This window comes from Tamandua tetradactyla, chromosome 17 (assembly GCF_023851605.1).
Source record: "Tamandua tetradactyla isolate mTamTet1 chromosome 17, mTamTet1.pri, whole genome shotgun sequence".
Taxonomy (NCBI): Eukaryota; Metazoa; Chordata; class Mammalia; order Pilosa; family Myrmecophagidae; genus Tamandua; species Tamandua tetradactyla.
This window is the reverse complement of record NC_135343.1, coordinates 30,703,302-30,720,449: the sequence shown is the minus strand read 5'-3', so window position 1 is coordinate 30,720,449 and position 17,148 is coordinate 30,703,302. Positions and strand designations below refer to the sequence as shown.

General features: G+C 36.6%; 1 protein-coding gene across 1 annotated transcript in view; it reads left to right on the top strand.

Annotated features, from left to right (window-relative positions):
* The first annotated feature begins 3,302 nt into the window (after positions 1-3,302).
* Positions 3,303-17,148, top strand: part of FANCL (FA complementation group L) — a 78,606-nt gene continuing 64,760 nt past the window's right edge. The window contains exons 1-2 of the mRNA XM_077134286.1: positions 3,303-3,468; positions 16,210-16,268. Coding sequence (XP_076990401.1) covers positions 3,319-3,468; positions 16,210-16,268 — 209 coding nt within the window. The 5' untranslated portion in view covers positions 3,303-3,318. The remainder of the gene's footprint in view (positions 3,469-16,209; positions 16,269-17,148) is intronic.

Sequence of the window (17,148 nt, the reverse complement as noted above, 5' to 3'; positions counted from 1 at the left end):
ATACCATCTCGATCTTTAACATCTATCTTTCTTTCTGATTTCATTTATGTCCCCAGCCCTCCTCCCTCTATCATTCTTACATGCAGCTTCATTCAGTGCTTTAACATAATTACATTACAGTTAGGTAGTATTGTGCTGTCCATTTCTGAGTTTTTGTATCCAGTCCTGTTGCACAGTCTGTATCCCTTCAGCTCCAATTACCCACTATCTTACCCTATTTCTATCTCCTGATGGTCTCTGTTACCAACGACATATTCTAAGTTTATTCACTAATGTCCGTTCATATCAGTGAGACCATACAGTATTTGTCCTTTAGTTTTTGGCTAGTCTCACTCAGCATAATGTTCTCAAGGTCCATCCATGTTGTTACATACTTCATAAGTTTATTCTGTCTTAGAGCTGCATAATATTCCATCGTATGTATATACCAGTTTGTTTAGCCACTCGTCTGTTGATGGACATCTTGGCTGTTTTCATCTCCTTGCAATTGTAAATAATGCTGCTATAAACATTGGTGTGCAAATGTCCATTTGTGTCTTTGCCCTTAAGTCCTCTGAGTAGATACCTAGCAATGGTATTGCTGGGTCATATGGCAATTATATATTCATCTTTTTGAGGAACCGCCAAACTTCCTTCCACAGTGGTTGCACCATTTGACATTCCCACCAACAGTAAATAAGTGTGCCTCTTTCTCCACATCCTCTCCAGCACCTGTCATTTTCTGTTTTGCACAAGCACATTCTTATTAAATAGTAGCTCACTATGAATAATAATTTCAAATACATTTTTTTAAGATTTGACATTCAGATAATCCAAATTTAACTGTAATTAATTGTTTTTTAATTCATTCATTTCTCACAACTGCATTTTTAGAGTAGCAAAGGATCTGAAAGATCATTATTGCAGGGTGCTGAAAATAGATGATAACTAATACTTTAAAATGTCACCTTATGTGTGAGACTAAAGCAAAAAAATGTTTATTGTTACAAAATTTGGATTTTGACTAGAGCATTTCCTAATATAACTCATGTAGATAGTTTGATTGAATGTCATAAGTACTTGGAATCTCAGGTAGCACATGAGATTTTGTTGGTTTGTCCAGAGTGATGCCCCGATGAATCCCAGAATGATTTGATCAGTGACTGGAAAAGTATTTGAAAGCCCCCTTCGGGGGATGGTGAGAGTGGGGAGAAATTCAACTTCCCCAAGTTGAATTCTTGATACTCTCACAAGCAGTGTGGACAGCCAAAGTCACACTGGGGTTTGAACTCAAGTTTCTTGACTCTCTGTTTTCATTAAACTGTGCTTCTTCCAACTCGATAGATGATTTTATGTCTGACAGTATTTACATTTTAAAAAATCTTTGCTAATATCTTATATAAGTCGTGGTGTCATTAAGTCACTTGCTTTACATTAAAAAAAGAAGTATCCTTTTAAAATATTAGTTAATTATATAATTGCCTTCTCTTCATCTTGAATTGTTTTTCTCTTTTCATTTATCAGTATTTCACACGTATATTATTATTATTATTATTATTATTTGCATGGGCAGGCACCAGGAATCAAATCCAAGTCTCCAGTATGGGAGGCGGGAGCTCTGCCTGTTGAGCCGCAGTGGACCGCATATATATACTTTTAATATACTAATATTGTATACCTAAATATAACTTTAATGACTTTTAGGCTTTTATCATGTCACTATAATTTGACCATTTCCAACTTACTGCACATTATGTTTTCCTATTTCATAAACATATTTGAATTATTTTCTTGGGATAATATACTCCTTGAACCGGTACTCGCTAAAAAAAAATCATTTTTGTGGTTCCTGATTTACTAGATCGCCTTTAAAAGTATTTTACCAATTGCACATAATTATCAGTGATATGCAACTATATCTCTTTCTCCATGGACCTGCTAATAACAAGTTTTGTATCCATACGCTTTTGATGAATATGACAAAAAGTGTTGCAAAAGTTTTATAAAGAGGGCAGGCAATGGTGGTGCAGTGGCAGAGTTCTTGCCTGCCATGCCAAAGACACGGGTTCACTTCCCGGTGCGTGCCCATGTTGGGGGGGGGGTGGATATTTTATAAAGATACTTGAACGTTTTTGTTATTTTGAAATGACTATAAATGTATAAAAATCACTTCTGAATTTTGGAATGAATTTTAATTTATTTTTGCTAATTTAATTATTTATCAAGATTTAAAAATATCAGTTATTTTCACATTACAGATAATTTACGTGCTACTTTATGTACTCAACTTGTACGCAGATAGAAACAAATATTAAATAAAAATAATTGATTTATTATAATTTATATCTAACCAATTGATGCTGCATTCTTGTTTTCCCTAAGCACCCAGAACTCTGCGACAATTCTTATCAAATTTTAAGACTCTTCAACAAGTCCATTTTGAGGGCATTAAAGATTGGAGGAGGCATATCTCATTCGTCTTTGTTCAGTCTTTGACTTTTACCATGTTGTTTTACAAATAGTAGGGCTCACAAAATATTTGACGCATCAAATATGGATTGCATTATCAAATAATCCTATGCTAAATATTAGTAATTTTCTTTTTAAATCAATTCTAGAGTGTGAGAAGCGATGATTACCATACCCGCATCAGAAAAATTTGCAGGGAAGGTTATCAGAGGAAAATTACCTTAGGTCTATGACGACCATCAACAATCTTCCTTCAAGTTTTGCATTAGATATTTCTGAGTACAGTAGATTATAACTGAATTTGGTGTTGACTCGCCCTGAGTAACTTGTGTCTCTCAAATATAATACCTGATTAAACTTGGCAAGCCAAAGAAATGCAATATATTATATTGTATGTACTATACTGAATGCAGCCTATTATTATATATTACCATATAATATATTATTACGTACCCAATACTATATAATTCTGGATTCCGAGGGCATAAAGAAGAGCGACTGTAGAACTAGGCCAAGCGCTTTCAATGTAGAAGAGGAGTTGAGACAGGTTCAGGGTAGAAGTGGTACAACACCAGCGTTAAAAACCCATCTCACGCTGGTAGAAACGCAATCCCAAACTTGCAGCAATTTTTTTTTCTTTTTTAAATAAAATCAAGCAAAACATCGAAAGTGTCACTGGGACAATCAAGGCTGGAATGATGTTCAGAGAGACCCGTGAACCCGGTGGCAATTTTTCCTTCTGCTTGCAGTTGGGGTCGATGCTGCCTCCTGCTGGGCTCCGACCGCCCTGCAGGCCCTACATCTTCATTTCCGCCTGTGGAAACCTCGAGGCTCTTTGCCGCCAATGCCCGGGCGCCGGCGGCACTGCGCATGTGCCGGGCCCCAGCCGCGGTAAACTCCCGGCGGCTCTGCGCACCGCGAGCTATGGCCGCGACGGAAACGAGCCTGTTGCGCCAGTGTCCTCTGCTTCTGCCCCAGAACCGGGAGAAAACTGTGTATGAAGGATTCATTTCGGCTCAGGTACCCGCCCAGTTGTTGCTCTCTCGCCAGGAGAACCTTCCTATTGCGGTGCTGGTCTGCCTATGGAAGTCTGTGATGGGAGGGGTGAGGGGCCCGGACTGTGGAGATAGGGCAGCGCGCAATGGCTCATCCGATACTAGAGGTTTCGGAGCTGCTCGTGCTGTCGGGAACCTGCTCCTCATTGTCGCCTCAGTTCCTGGGCAGGGCACGCCTGGGAGGGAGCGTGGGGAGCGGCGCGAGCGCGGGCCTGCCGGCCACGCCCCTGCCTCCTCGCCCACTCCGGGCCACGCCCCCTTTCCTCTCGTCCCTCTTTGGGCCACGCCCCTGCCACCTCGCCCCTCTCCAATCCATGTCCCTGCCCCACGTCTCTCCTGGCCACGCCCCTGCCTCCTCACCCCTCTGCAGGCCACGCCCCTGCCCCACGTCTCTCCTGGCCACGCCCCTGCCTCCTAGCCCCTCTCGGGGCTACACCTCTGCCTCCTCTCCCTTCTTCGGGCCACGCTCCATTCCTCCCTATCCCTCTCGATTGCCTCAGTTTCTGCACCAGTTTTGCAAAGTTTGATGTGTTTCCATTCTATCACACCCACACCCCCCCCCCCCACACCGTACCCGAATGTAGGTGGCATTTCACAGGGGGTATCTGTCCTAAGTGTAGTCGTGTTTTCTTAGATGCTTTTGGAGGAAAACTTCATTTTGATGTTCTGTAAAGTCTCCTGTACCTGAGCACACTGAATTGTGATTCTAGGAAATCTTGACAGTAACAGAATTGATTTCCTTTGCTGCTTCTAAGTGGGCCCCTCTTTTGGTGTTTATTACACTCAATAACACAAGTATAGGGTTTTGAAGTTTGCAGAGCGTTTCCAGGTGCAGAATCTCATTTTATCCTCAGCACTTTGAATTAGGACGTCTAAAAAATCATTTCTGTTTTTATAGTTGAGGGAAACAAGGTACAGGAAGGTTGAGAGTTATTATCTTGTCCAAGATCGCATCAGAATCCCTTAAATTCAAGGCTGTCTGATTCCAGCCCTGAACTTGTGTCCTCTACATTCATTGCACTTTATGTTAGAATTTTGAGTATAGACTTTCCCTCTCTGATTATTGCATTCTCCGCTGCCTGGCCTCCCTCTCCATACTCTTTGAGAACAGGGGCCTATCGTAGGAAATACTCTTGTGTTTTGAAGTTTCCTCAAAACAAAATTTATCTCTCAAAAGTACTGCGTGAATTAGCAAATTCACTTACCAACGGGAACTTTTACTTGCCCCTAAGAATAGTAGAAGGTGTGGAATTAATCAGAATTAATCACTGATTAATTAGTGAAGACTTTATAGACTGTGCACTTGAGCGTCATTTGTCTTCGAATTCATTGTGAGCGTCACAGAAAATAGAGGTTTAAAAAGCATCATTGCTACATCTGGAATATAAAGTTAACCTATTTTTCACTTTCCCTTTGGAAGTGTGGGTTTTGAATTTCCTACTTGAAAAGAAGATTTGCTTTCAGACATTTTTTTTTATACTGTATGGCAGGGTTACATTTCATTCATTTTCCACATAAGTATCCTGTTATTGCAGTACAATTTGTTAAATTTTTGTTTGTTTTTTGTTTTTGGGAAGTGCATGGGCTCTGTGTTAAACCCCTGTCTCCTGCATGGCCGGCAAGAATTCTATCACTGAAGTACCTTTGTACCCCCCAGATAACATTTTTAAAAGTTGAAAATACGTTGCTTAAATGTACTTTTTCCAGAAATCATGTTGTAATTAATTGTAGGCACTTTAAGGACAGTTCTTGGTATCATCTGTCTTTATGTGTAACCATTAGAATTGAGATTATATGAAATTTTCTTTATGACCCTTATTGTAGCTGCAGTTCCAATTTTTGTCTGCCTTAAACAGTTTTTAAAATCGTAAACTCTTTATTTAACATTGCCGTGTTTGGTGGTGCTGATTTTGTGTAAACATTTTTTGTATATAATTTTAAACTATAAAAAAGGTTCAAGAATGTATGCAGTTTCACCAGTTTACATTTTACCCTATTTGATTTAGTCTTATTATATATGTGTGGAGGGGTGGGTTTATGCACACTTTTTTTTCTTGACCCATTTCACATTAAGACTCACACATAGTGCTCCTTTATCTCTAAATGCGTAAGCTTTTATTTCATAAGAGCAAAATACATACTCATACTAATAGTACAATGATCATAATCAGGAAATTTAACAATGATAACAATAGTGCTATTTAATCTGGAATCCATATTCAGATTTTTTTAATGGTGCAATTTAGTCCTTTGTACCCTCTCTCCCACCCCCTACCTCCCAACTCCCCTCTATCCCATGGAGAGATCCTACCTTGCAATCTGTTGTCTTGTTTCTTTAATCTGGGATAATTTCTCAGTCTATCCTTGTTTGTTATGAATTTGACATTTTTTAGGAGTAAAGACCAGTTTATTAGTAGAATGCCCCTCAATTTGAGTATTACTTTTGCTTCCTTACCATTCAAAATTGTAACCGAGAAATTAGGATTTAAGAAATGATTTTGATTACTGATCATTGTATAGATATTCCTTTTTGCTTTCTGGTTATATTCGAGTAGACAGAGGGAAATAACCTGAAATCTCTAAATTGTAATCTGGCTGTCTTGATCTCTGATAATGATTGTATAACCTTTATCTTTTGCCCCTGTGACTATAAAAACCTTGAGACTAACCTTCATTTGTATCTATTTATCCAGTGTTCCAATTTTGAAGTCTTGTAATCACTAATGACAACCCCCAGTGTTTATTAATGAAAGCTCTTGGTCAGTCCAGAACTAACCCACCCCAAGTCCAAAGTTGTCATGATAACTGAGACTGAATTTAACCAAAGTGGGCCTGCCTGTCATGCGAAATAGCTTAGACTTGAGCGTACAAGTCACCTGTACCTCATTATAATACTAAAAATCATACCCATCATTTTGTCACTTTCTTACAGAGGTTCTATGACTATATGTAATCAATCTGCTCATGCTCAATAATTAGAGCATCTCTGATTACATCATCTTGGGTCACTGTGCTCTTATGCTTTTTATAGACATATAAAGATATGTCTATCTTTTTCTGTAATAAAACTATCAGAATTGCTGCAGCTCGGGACCATCTGCTGTCCTGTCACATGCCTAGTAATAAACTTTTTCTCTCTTGGAAGCCCAGGTATTTCAGGAATTGGTCATTTGCGCACATTGGGCAAAAGAATCCACTGCCATTGTCTGATAACAGGTTTACATTTTTGGCAGGGATACCACAGAAATATTGTGTCCTTTTCAGGGCGCGTGAAGTCAACTGATCCCGTTATTGATGACGTTATCTTTGGTTCAGTGTCTAAGATGGCAACTACCAGATTTTCCTATAGTAATTCCTAAGTGCTTTTTGGGAGATGTCCTGAGGCATCAAACTTTCATCCCCCTCACTCCGGTTTTCACTTTGAATGACTCTTGCTTGCATCATTTATTGTCATGGTTGCCAAATGATGACTGTCTTAACTCAGTCACTTTTCTATATTTATTAATCTGCCCTTATATTATAAGAAGTCGCTTTCCCTGCTTTCTTAGTTATTTATTTCTACCAGAATGGACTCACGCATTTAAAAAAATATTTAATAGATTATAACCCATCACACCCATATTTATTTTGATGCTTAAATTTCCCCAGATTTGGCTAGTAGGAGCAACTTTTTCTTGGTAAAATGTTTTGTTTTGTTTTGTTTTTTATTCTGGATAAGTTCACAGAATAAAATTAGCCTGTATTGGGGTTGGGGGAGGGGCACAGACATCCTGGCTAGCCATGCCACGAAGGAAATAATTAACCGAAGGATCCATATATGCGCCATTTCCTAGAACCCAAACTGAAAAAATTCTGGTATTGCTTAAAGCCCTCAGCTGGGCCCTTTTCTCACATAGACCTGCCTAGAGAAGAGTGACTAAGGTTTCCACCTATCCCCTTTCCTATCCTGCTACCACAGTACTAATTAATACTTGCTTTCTTTAAGCCCTAAGACTCCCCAGGTGGTTCTAATGTGCAGCCAGGATTGAGACCCACATTTGAACCCTGCAGTCTGATGAGGGCTTCTCAAACTCGTGAGCAGATGAATCACCAGTGGATGTTGTTAAAATGTCGATTCTGTTTCCCTAGGTGTGGAGTGAACCCTGGACTCTGCATTTCCTTCTTTTTTCCTTTCCTGTTCCCAGGATTATCACATGAACACACTCAGTTTAGTATTTGGCCCATAGTAGGGAGTTGATTAAAGCTCCAAGAGCATCACTGTTCCCTTCTGATTACTAGGCAGAGCAGTCAGTGAAGCAGAGCTTTACTCTCTCCTGAATAATTATTTACAATGATTTTCCATTGTCCTCTTGGGTAGTGAGGTAAGTGTATTTCCGGCATTTTGAACACTTCATTGTAATTAGGCTCTTGTTCCAGATAAGCCCGCACCCTGTGGAACTGCCTCCTACTCAAGGAGTCCTATATTCCCATCCCCACTCCTGGCTCTTCAGTCTGACAATTAGGCAGCAGACCTTCTTAGAGGTGTGAAGCAGTGAGGTCTTTAGAATCAAGACACACCCACCCTTTAACCCTCCATCCCTTCCACCCTTCCACTCCTGCCACTACCAAGGGGGAGGAGGTTCTGCAGATCTTCTGAGAAAGGGAGTATTAAATATCAAAGGCAGGGACTAGACATATCACTCCATCTCTCCCTTTCTCTCTCTTTTAAAAAAAATTATTATTTTTACAATTTTTAAGCTTAAAAAATATTTTGCAAACATACTTCCCCTACTCTCCCCTCTCTCCCCCCAATCTCTAATGTGCAAATCTAGTCATCTAAGTGATATCAGTTAAGTTTTGTCCTTATGTACCTTGTTTATTTTACTTAACATGTGTTTTTGTGGATATTCCATGTTGCAGCATGTCTCATAACTTCATTCTTTCTTAGGGCTGAATAATATTTCTCTGTGTATGCACCTTATTTTGTTTATCCGTTCATTTGATGATGGACACCGGTTGTTTCCACTTTTTGGCTATTGTGAATAATGCTGCTATAAACATTGGTGTACAGATCTCTATTTGAGACTGATTTCATTCTCTTTGGTTATATACTTTGATGTGGAATTGCCAGGTCATATGGTAATTCTATATTTAGCTTTTTGAGAAACTGCAATATTGCTTTCCACTCTGGCTGCACCATTTTACATTTCTACCAAAAGTGCACAAAAGTTGAAAATTTTCAATATCCTTAACAATACTTATTTTCTCTTTTTAAAATAATAGCCATCCTTGTGGTGTGTGAAGTGATATCTCATTGTGGTTTTGATTTGCATTTCTCTAATGGCTGATGATTAGCATCTTTTCTTGCCTTTTTTTTGGTCATTTGTATGTTTTCTATGGACAGATGTCTATTCAAGTCCTTTCCCTACTTTTTAATTGGATTGTTTGTCTTTTTGTTGCATTGTAAACGTTTTTTAAATATGTTTGGATAAAGCTCTTTTCTGTTATATGGTTTGAAACTATTTTCTCCCTGTTCTATAGTTTTTTTTCATTCTTGATAATTCCCTTTGTACGAAGTTTATAATTTTGATGAAATCTATTGTTTTTTTTGTTGGCCCTACTTTTTTTTTTTTTTTTTTTTTTAAAGGAAAGACAGAGAGAAGGAAGGAAGGATAGAAGGAAGGAAGGAAGGAAGAAAGGGAAACATTTTTAAACATTTTCTTGTTTTATTGTATTCTGTTTCTCCGTTTTTGTTACATGGGCTGGGGCCGGGAATCGAACCGAGGTCCTCCGGCATAGCAGGCAAGCACTTTGCCCGCTGAGCCACCGCAGCCCGCCCTGTTGGCCCTACTTTTGATATCTAAGAATCCATTGCTGAATCCCCTGTCATGAAGATTTGTCCTGATGTTATCTCTATAGTTTTATCTCTTAAATTTGGATTTGATAAAGTTTTTTTTTAAATATTTTTATTGAGAAATCTCCACACACATACAATCCAACCATATTATACAATCAATGGCCCACAATATCTTTGCATAGTTGTGTATTGTTCACCATGATCATTTTTAGAACATTTGCATCACTCCAGAAAAGAAGATAAAAAGAAAAAAAAGAATTCATACCTCCCTCTCATTGACCAACAGTATTTCAACCTACCCAACTGTTACCATTTATCTCCCCCTATTATTTACTTTTGATAGTTTTTAAGGCTTTGAAGTTTCTTCTCATCACTGCTTTGAAAGTACACCATAGATGCTGACATGTAGTGTTTTATTGTCATTGTTTTTTTGGAAATTATGTGATTGCAATTTGGGGTTCGTCTGTCACCCAGGAGTTAATAGAAGGTTTTTAAAATTTTTTACAGTGGAAGGTCCTTTTTGCTTTTTATTTTGTTAATTTTTAGGTTATTGCATTATAATTAGAGTGTTGTGTATAAAGATTCTACTGTGAAATTTACTGATGCCTTTGTGCGTGTGTGACCTAATATATAATCAGTTTTTTGTGAATGTTCCATGTGTGATTAAAAAGAAAGTGTATTTTTAACTATTTCCTTTTGAGTGAACTTTGGTAGTTTGTGTCCTTTAGGATGTTTGTTCATTTCTTCTAGGTTTTTGAATTTATTGGCTTAAAGTTATTTATAATGTTCTGTTATTATCCTTTTAATGTCATTAAGGTCTGTAATGGCTATCTTTTGCTGTGTAACTGATTACTTCAATCTTTAGTGTCTTACAGCAGCATTTATTATATCACAGTTTCTGTAGAGCAGGAATTTGGGAGCCACTTAGCTGGGCAGTTCTAGATAAGCATCTCTCATGAATTTGTTGACCAAGCAGGAAGATTTACTTTCAGAATTGCTCATTCATGATTTAACTGCAGCCTTCAGTTTATTATTGACTCTTGCAAGAGTCCTCAGTTCCTCACCAGATGACCTCTCATAGGGCAACTTGAATGTCATCAGTAGTGGCAGTCAGCATCCCCTGAGTGAGTGGTCCCAGAGGAGGCAAGGAGAAGCCTGTGCAGAACCCTTTATCCCCTAGGCTCTGAACTCACATATTGTTATTTTTTGCTTTATTCTCTTTAATAGAAGCAAGTCTGTAAGTCCAGTCCATATGCAAAGAAGGAAGTTTAGGCACCACTTCTTAAAGGCAGAAGCATCATATAATTTAGAGATGTATTTTAAAGGCACCTCCTGCCCACATTCCTAATATTGGTAATTTTTGTCTTCTCTCTCTTTTTTTTCCTGATGCGTCTGGATAGAGGTTTATCAATTTTATTGCTCTTTTCAAAGAACCTGCTTTTGGTTTCCTTTTTCTGTTTTTTATTTCATGGCTTAATTCTCTATGAGACTTTTCTTCTTTTCTTGTATAGATGTTTAGTATTGTAAATTTCCCTCTAAACACTGCTTTAGTTATAACCTACAGGTTGTGGCATGCCGTATTTCCATTTCTAGTCACATCAGTATACCTTTTAGTTTCCTTTTTTAATTTCCTCTTTAACCCATGGTTTATTAGGAAATATTATATATTATTTCTAAATACTTTTAAAGGTGTTTTTCATTATTGACTTCTAATTTAATTTCATTTTGGTCATAGAGCATACTTTGTATAATATGAATTCTTCTAAATTTATTGGACTCGTTTTAATGGCTCAGAATATTGTGTCTCTTAGAAAATGTTCTCTTTATACTTTTATATGTGTTCTCCTGCCATTGGGTGGAGTCTTCTGTAAATGTTAGGTCCAGTTTCATAGTGCTGTTCAGGTTTCCATAAAAAGAGAGTGTTGAAATTTCTAACTGTAATTGTCGATTTTTCAGTTTTTACTTTCAGTTCTATTAGTTTTTGTTTCAAATATTTTCAAGTTCTGCTATTAGGTACAAAACCTTAAGGATTGTTAATGCACTCTTGATGAACTGACTCCTTCATCATTACAGTCTCCGCAGGTCAGTGGAGCTGCCCTTCCCCCCACCCCTCACCTTAAATCCAAATTTAAGTCAGTAACGAAAGCTTTTAGTCTCACACCTAGTTTATGCTTGGAGAACTGGCTTGTTTACACACACACACTGCTCTACTAGGAGGCAGTGCTGGTAGTGGTATTTCTAGTTTGTTGCCTTCAAAAGATATTTTTCCCTAGGTTTAGAATGTTAGATTGATTATTTTTTTCTTTTAGTACTTTATATATTTTTTTACTGCCTTGCATTATTTCCTGTGAAAATGTCTGTCTTTATCTTTGTTCCTCTGTGAACAGTGTGTCGTTTTTCCCTGGTGGCTTTAGCGTTGGTCTCCAGTCAGTTTGATTATGCTCTACCTCTGCGTAGTTTTCTTCATATTTCTTCTGCATGAGGTTTGTGGAGCTTCTTGGATCTGTGAGTTTATATTTTTATTAAATTTTTGGAAAAAGTCAGCCATTATTATTTTTGTTCTCCTTATCCTGCTCTTTCTTCTCTTTCTTTTCCTCCTTCTCTTTTGTGTTGGAAACTCCACATACATGCATATTAGGCCACTTTGAGTTGTCTTACAACTCAGTGATGGTCTGTTCTTTTGTTTCCTAATCATTCTGTTTTCTCTGTTTTATTTGGATATATTATTTTGCTGTGTCTTCAGGTACACCGATATCTTCTTTTGCAGGCTCTAATCTGCTGTTATTATCAGGTGTTATATTTTTTATCTCAGACTTGTTAAAAAATTTAGGTCTTTATATCTTTTGTGTCTCTAACATGTTCATGCTTTCCTCTATCTTCTTGAACATTTGAAATATAGTTGTATACATATATATGTATTATATATATATAGTTCTAATGTTTTTCATACTAGTTCTAGATATATATGTATACATAATTCTAAGGTTTTTCTTATTAGTTCTATCATCTGTGTCATTTTGCATCCATTTCTTTTGATTGATTTTTTTCCTTCATTGTGAGTCTTATTTTCCTGCTTTTTTATATGCCTGGTAATTTTTTGATTGGATGGCACACACTGTGTGTTTTATCTTGTTGGGTGCTTGTATCTTTTTATTCTTTTAAATATTCTTTGAACTTATTTTGAGCTGTAGTTAAATTACTTGAAACAATTTGCCATTTTCAAGGCTAGCTTTAACCTTTGTCAAGTAGTATTAGAGTAGGCTTTGGTCTAAGGCTACTTTGGCTTTACCACTGAATACTCTGATGGCTCTTATATTACAAGATTTTTCTTGAACTGACTGGTTGGAACATGAAGTATTCCCAGTCCTACGTGAGCTACAAGATTGTTTTGCATGCTCCATTCCTTTGGTTCTTTCCCTAACTTTGAGTGGTTTCTTCAGGTCTGTGCACAAATCAGTACTCAGATAAAGATTCTTTGTAAGGAACCCTGTGAAATTCTCTGGTATATCTCTGTAGTTCTCGCCTCTCCATGCAATTCTCACTTATTTGGTACTCTGAATTCTATATGCCTTGTCCTCCCTGTATTCTTATCTCAGTTGTCTGAACTGGGCTCTGGTTGGTTCCCCATCCCTGTCTTGAAGCCTCGAAACTCTCCTGGTGATAAGGCTGGACAATTATAGGACTGCTCTCGTTTTTTTCCTTCTTTCAATTATCACTGTCTTGCGTTGCCTATTTCATATATTTTGCCCAGTGTTTTAGTTGTTTAAGGTGTGAGGTGAAAATTCTGTTATTCCTTCATTGCTAGAAACAGAAGTTCCCCCCAAAATTGTATAGCATTGTTATTTTGTTTTTTTATCTTGTTTGAGAAGTCTGATGTCAACTTTATTCTCTTGACAATGTGTTATTTGATCTTTTATTTAGAGGTTCTGGACTTTTTCTGTATTTTAAAAAATTTGTTTACTAAGATGTATCTCAGAGTGGAAAATTGACTCATAATGATGAGTCAATTTTCTCATGTGTCCATTGTCACTTTCAGTATGTGGATTTCTATAAAGTGTTCTTGGATTAAAATTCTAAATGTTTTTTCTTTTCTACTATTTACTTTTCCTTTTCAGGGGTTCCAGTTATATGTATTTTGGATTTTCTTTGCTTGATTTTCATTTCAACTGCTTTTCTCTGATCATTTTTTTTCCTTTTTTTTTGCATTTGGTAATTTTTTTTGCTTCTTATTGAATTTGAATTTTTCTCTATTCTTTGGGCATCTCTTAATTTAGTCTTTCATTTGTAATATCATTTTGTCTCCCCTGAGTTCACTTAACTCATCACTCGCTCACATGCACATGTTCCGTCTCTCTCTCTTTCTCTCTCTCTCTGTGTTTGTTTTGTTTTTACAATTTCTGGTCTTAGTTTTTGAATTTCTGAATTTAGGTGCAAATGATATTAATGCAGTCTTATACGTTGTTTGTGCTTTGTGGTTTTTGCTCGTGTGGGGGATTGTTATTCCCTGAAATGTTTTGATTCGTGTTTTCTGTTTTCCTCTTATAGTAGCCTTACATTGATGAAGACAGTAATTTTGTATTTGTGAATGGTTTTGTGTTTTGTTGTAGTTTATAAAATACCTAGTTCTAGAACACCCTCTTCTGTCAGTGAAGCAAAATGCAGTTAATTTAATGGATGGCTTTTGGGGGAGTGCTGAGGGGAAGAGTTGTGTATTTTTTCTTTGCCGTGTAAGGTCCTAAATTTCTCATTCCTACTTCCTTTTCCTCCTAATGCCCAGTTTTTAAAGGATATTTCTAGCTACTTTTTACCATCTTGTACTCTATTTTAGATCCCTGGCTATTAAAACAAATACCATCCAATGAGTTGCCTAAACAACAGGAATTTATTTGGTTCACAATTTCAGAGGCTAGAAGGCTTGCTTCCTTCAGGGGTTAGTATCTTCTGATTGGCCCACAATCTTTGGGGTTCTTTGGCATTTCATCAGGTGGAAGTGCACATAGTGAGGTCTTCTTTTTCCTTTGGGTTCTGCTGACTTCTCGCTTTTGGCTGCTCTCTGTAGCTCCTTCCCTCCTTTCCTTTGCTTAAAAGGACTTCAGCCATATTGGATTAAGGCCCACCCTCTTTCTTTTTAGGCACACCTTAAATAATAGAATCTTCAAATGTCCTATTTACAAATAGGTTCACATCCATGGGACCAGGGGCTGGGACCTGAACATGTCTTTTATATGGGACGTGATTCAATCCCCAACATACCCCTAAAGCATTGCCTTTCCAAAACTTCCACCTTGACTTTTGTACTTACATTTAGTCCTGTTCCTGTAGTCAGTACTTTGATCTACCAAGACTCTTTATTATTATTATTTTTGAACCTAGTTCAATCCGCTCCTCTTTGCCATATGTTTTTTCTGTACTCCCTCGTTTGCTAAAAGGGTTTGCTGTGGGAGCCTCAGAATGAGCTCTACTAGATTTGTACAGGTAATTTGAAGTTTATAATGTCCTCTTTCTTCAGGTTTTGCTGAAGATATGAGATTTTTATGGTTTTGTTTGTTTGTAATGTTCATCTACATAGTTCTTCTGTAGGATGATTACGTTTAGGTACCTAATCAATGCCTGTTTCCTATAGGCTTTAAAAATCTGCTTATGAAAACTGTTAATATTTTTAATATATTTGACTACAGAAAGCTAATTTTGGACATTTTCTTGAATCAGAAATATTGTGGTTTATACATGGCATTTGACCTTTTAAAATGACTGGATTTTGCAAATAAAGGACATTGGAATTTTATTCTTCCAGCTAACAGCACAAACTTTGGCAGTAGGATAGTTTTTCATGTAAATTTTGAATTCTGGATTGTTCTTACATCTATGTGTGGTTTGTCTGTAAAGTTAGGTTAAAAGTTACTATATAATGCCTTCCAGTGCTTTAATGAAATAGTGAATTATTGTTACTTGACCTTTTGAAAAGGTCAGTAGTACATTTTGTTTCATTTTTTTTTAAAGGACATTTAAATGTAATGAAAGTCAGAACTGTAATATTACCATGAAAGTAAAGGTTATGGGGTACATTTAATTGTGTTCCTCTGTTTTTGAAACTGCTTTGAGGGAGATTGTGCTAAAATTTCACATGGTAATTGTTTTTCAAGAATTTTATTACTCTTTTTCATTTTATACTGTTGGAGTAAAAGATTATATTTCTGTTTATCTTTTTCTGCTTACCTTTGCTCAAATTTCATGTGTATTATCCTCTTTAAGGTACAAAGTTTAAACTGCTTACCCATTCAGTTTCTCAAGAAAGTAAAACTGAATGTGTTTCTCAGAGAACAGTCCTTTCTTTCCTTAGAAAGAATTTTGAATAGTATTTGTTATATTCAGATGTATACCTGGTGAATATTCACACTAATATAAGTGACTTAATATGTTAGTGATTTTTTATATATTAAAGGCTAATGAGTATGGGAGCATTAAATATGATCTAATATATGAAAATATTTCTCTGATGTTTGTTTAGATTATATAATTAAATATATTTTCATTTTAGAAAGAAAGGTGAAAATCTGAAGCCTTAGAATTTCTTCTATATATATGGACACCTGTTTCTAAAAGCAAAGTCCTACCTTAGAAAGTGTTTTAATTTCCCAGTAATTAAAAAGTTTCTGACAGACATTTTTGAGTTATTTTCTCTCAAATTCAATATTTTCTTGCTTGTATTTTAGCTAGTATAAAGATTTGAATATTTAAAGTTGATATCTGTTAAAAAATAAAGGAAGGAGTTGCCTTTTCTATGTATTCTATGTTTATTTTATTTCTTTTAACTTCAAGTGAGAGATGAAACTTCCAAGTTTGAATATACCTTTTCAATGTTTTCCACAGGGAAGAGACTTCCACCTTAAAATAGTGTTGCCCAAAGATTTACAACTGAAGAATGCAAGGTGATGTGATATTTGGTTATATATGTGTATTTGGTTTTATATATATATATTCATATATATATATGTTGGGCAGTCAGTCCCAGGACTATTTGCAAACATTTCTGATTCTTCCAGACCAATGTGGTACTGGTAAGTGATTTTCCCTGGTACAGAAGTGCTTTTTCCAATCGACAGATTAATTTTGTTCATTTAAAACAACAACTGTGTGCACTTCACTAACATGTTTAGCAGAATTATAAAGGGAGAATACAAAATATTAGAAGACTTTGTTTCCAACTTTTGATTGATGTTATTTATGTGTATATTCAATCTGTAGGAAGACCTACATTATTGATTCATTCCTGTTAGAAATTAGGGACCAGCATTGCATTGCATGAATACAGAATTCATTTTCATTGAGCAGATGTTAGTTGAAGACCTCCAGCTGTAATGTAGGCTCTTGACTATCTGGTTGAGAAGAAAAGTTAACTGATATTTATAGACCAGAAGGAGGTAGGTGATTCTGGGTGCTGTGAGTGTACAGAAGATTATCATTTAGTCAGTACTTGGGACGGGGTAGAAACAGGTGTGGAGAAGGTAAAACACATGGAGAGTTTTAAAGACAAGACTCTGATAGCAGAGCAAGCTTTTCAGTTTTACCGAATCCTTACCGAGTACTAGTCAGGGAATTCCAAGAGATGAGGCTAGAAAGTCAGGCAACTCCCAAACTCTCAATTCTACTCCTAAATATCTCTGAAATAGTATATTAGTTTCCTCTGACTCCTCTAACAAATTAATGCAAAATTGATGGCTTAAATCAACAGAAATTTACTCTCACAGTTCTGGAGGCCCTATGTCCAAAATCAAGGTTTAGCTGGGGCTATTCTACTTTTGGAAGTAT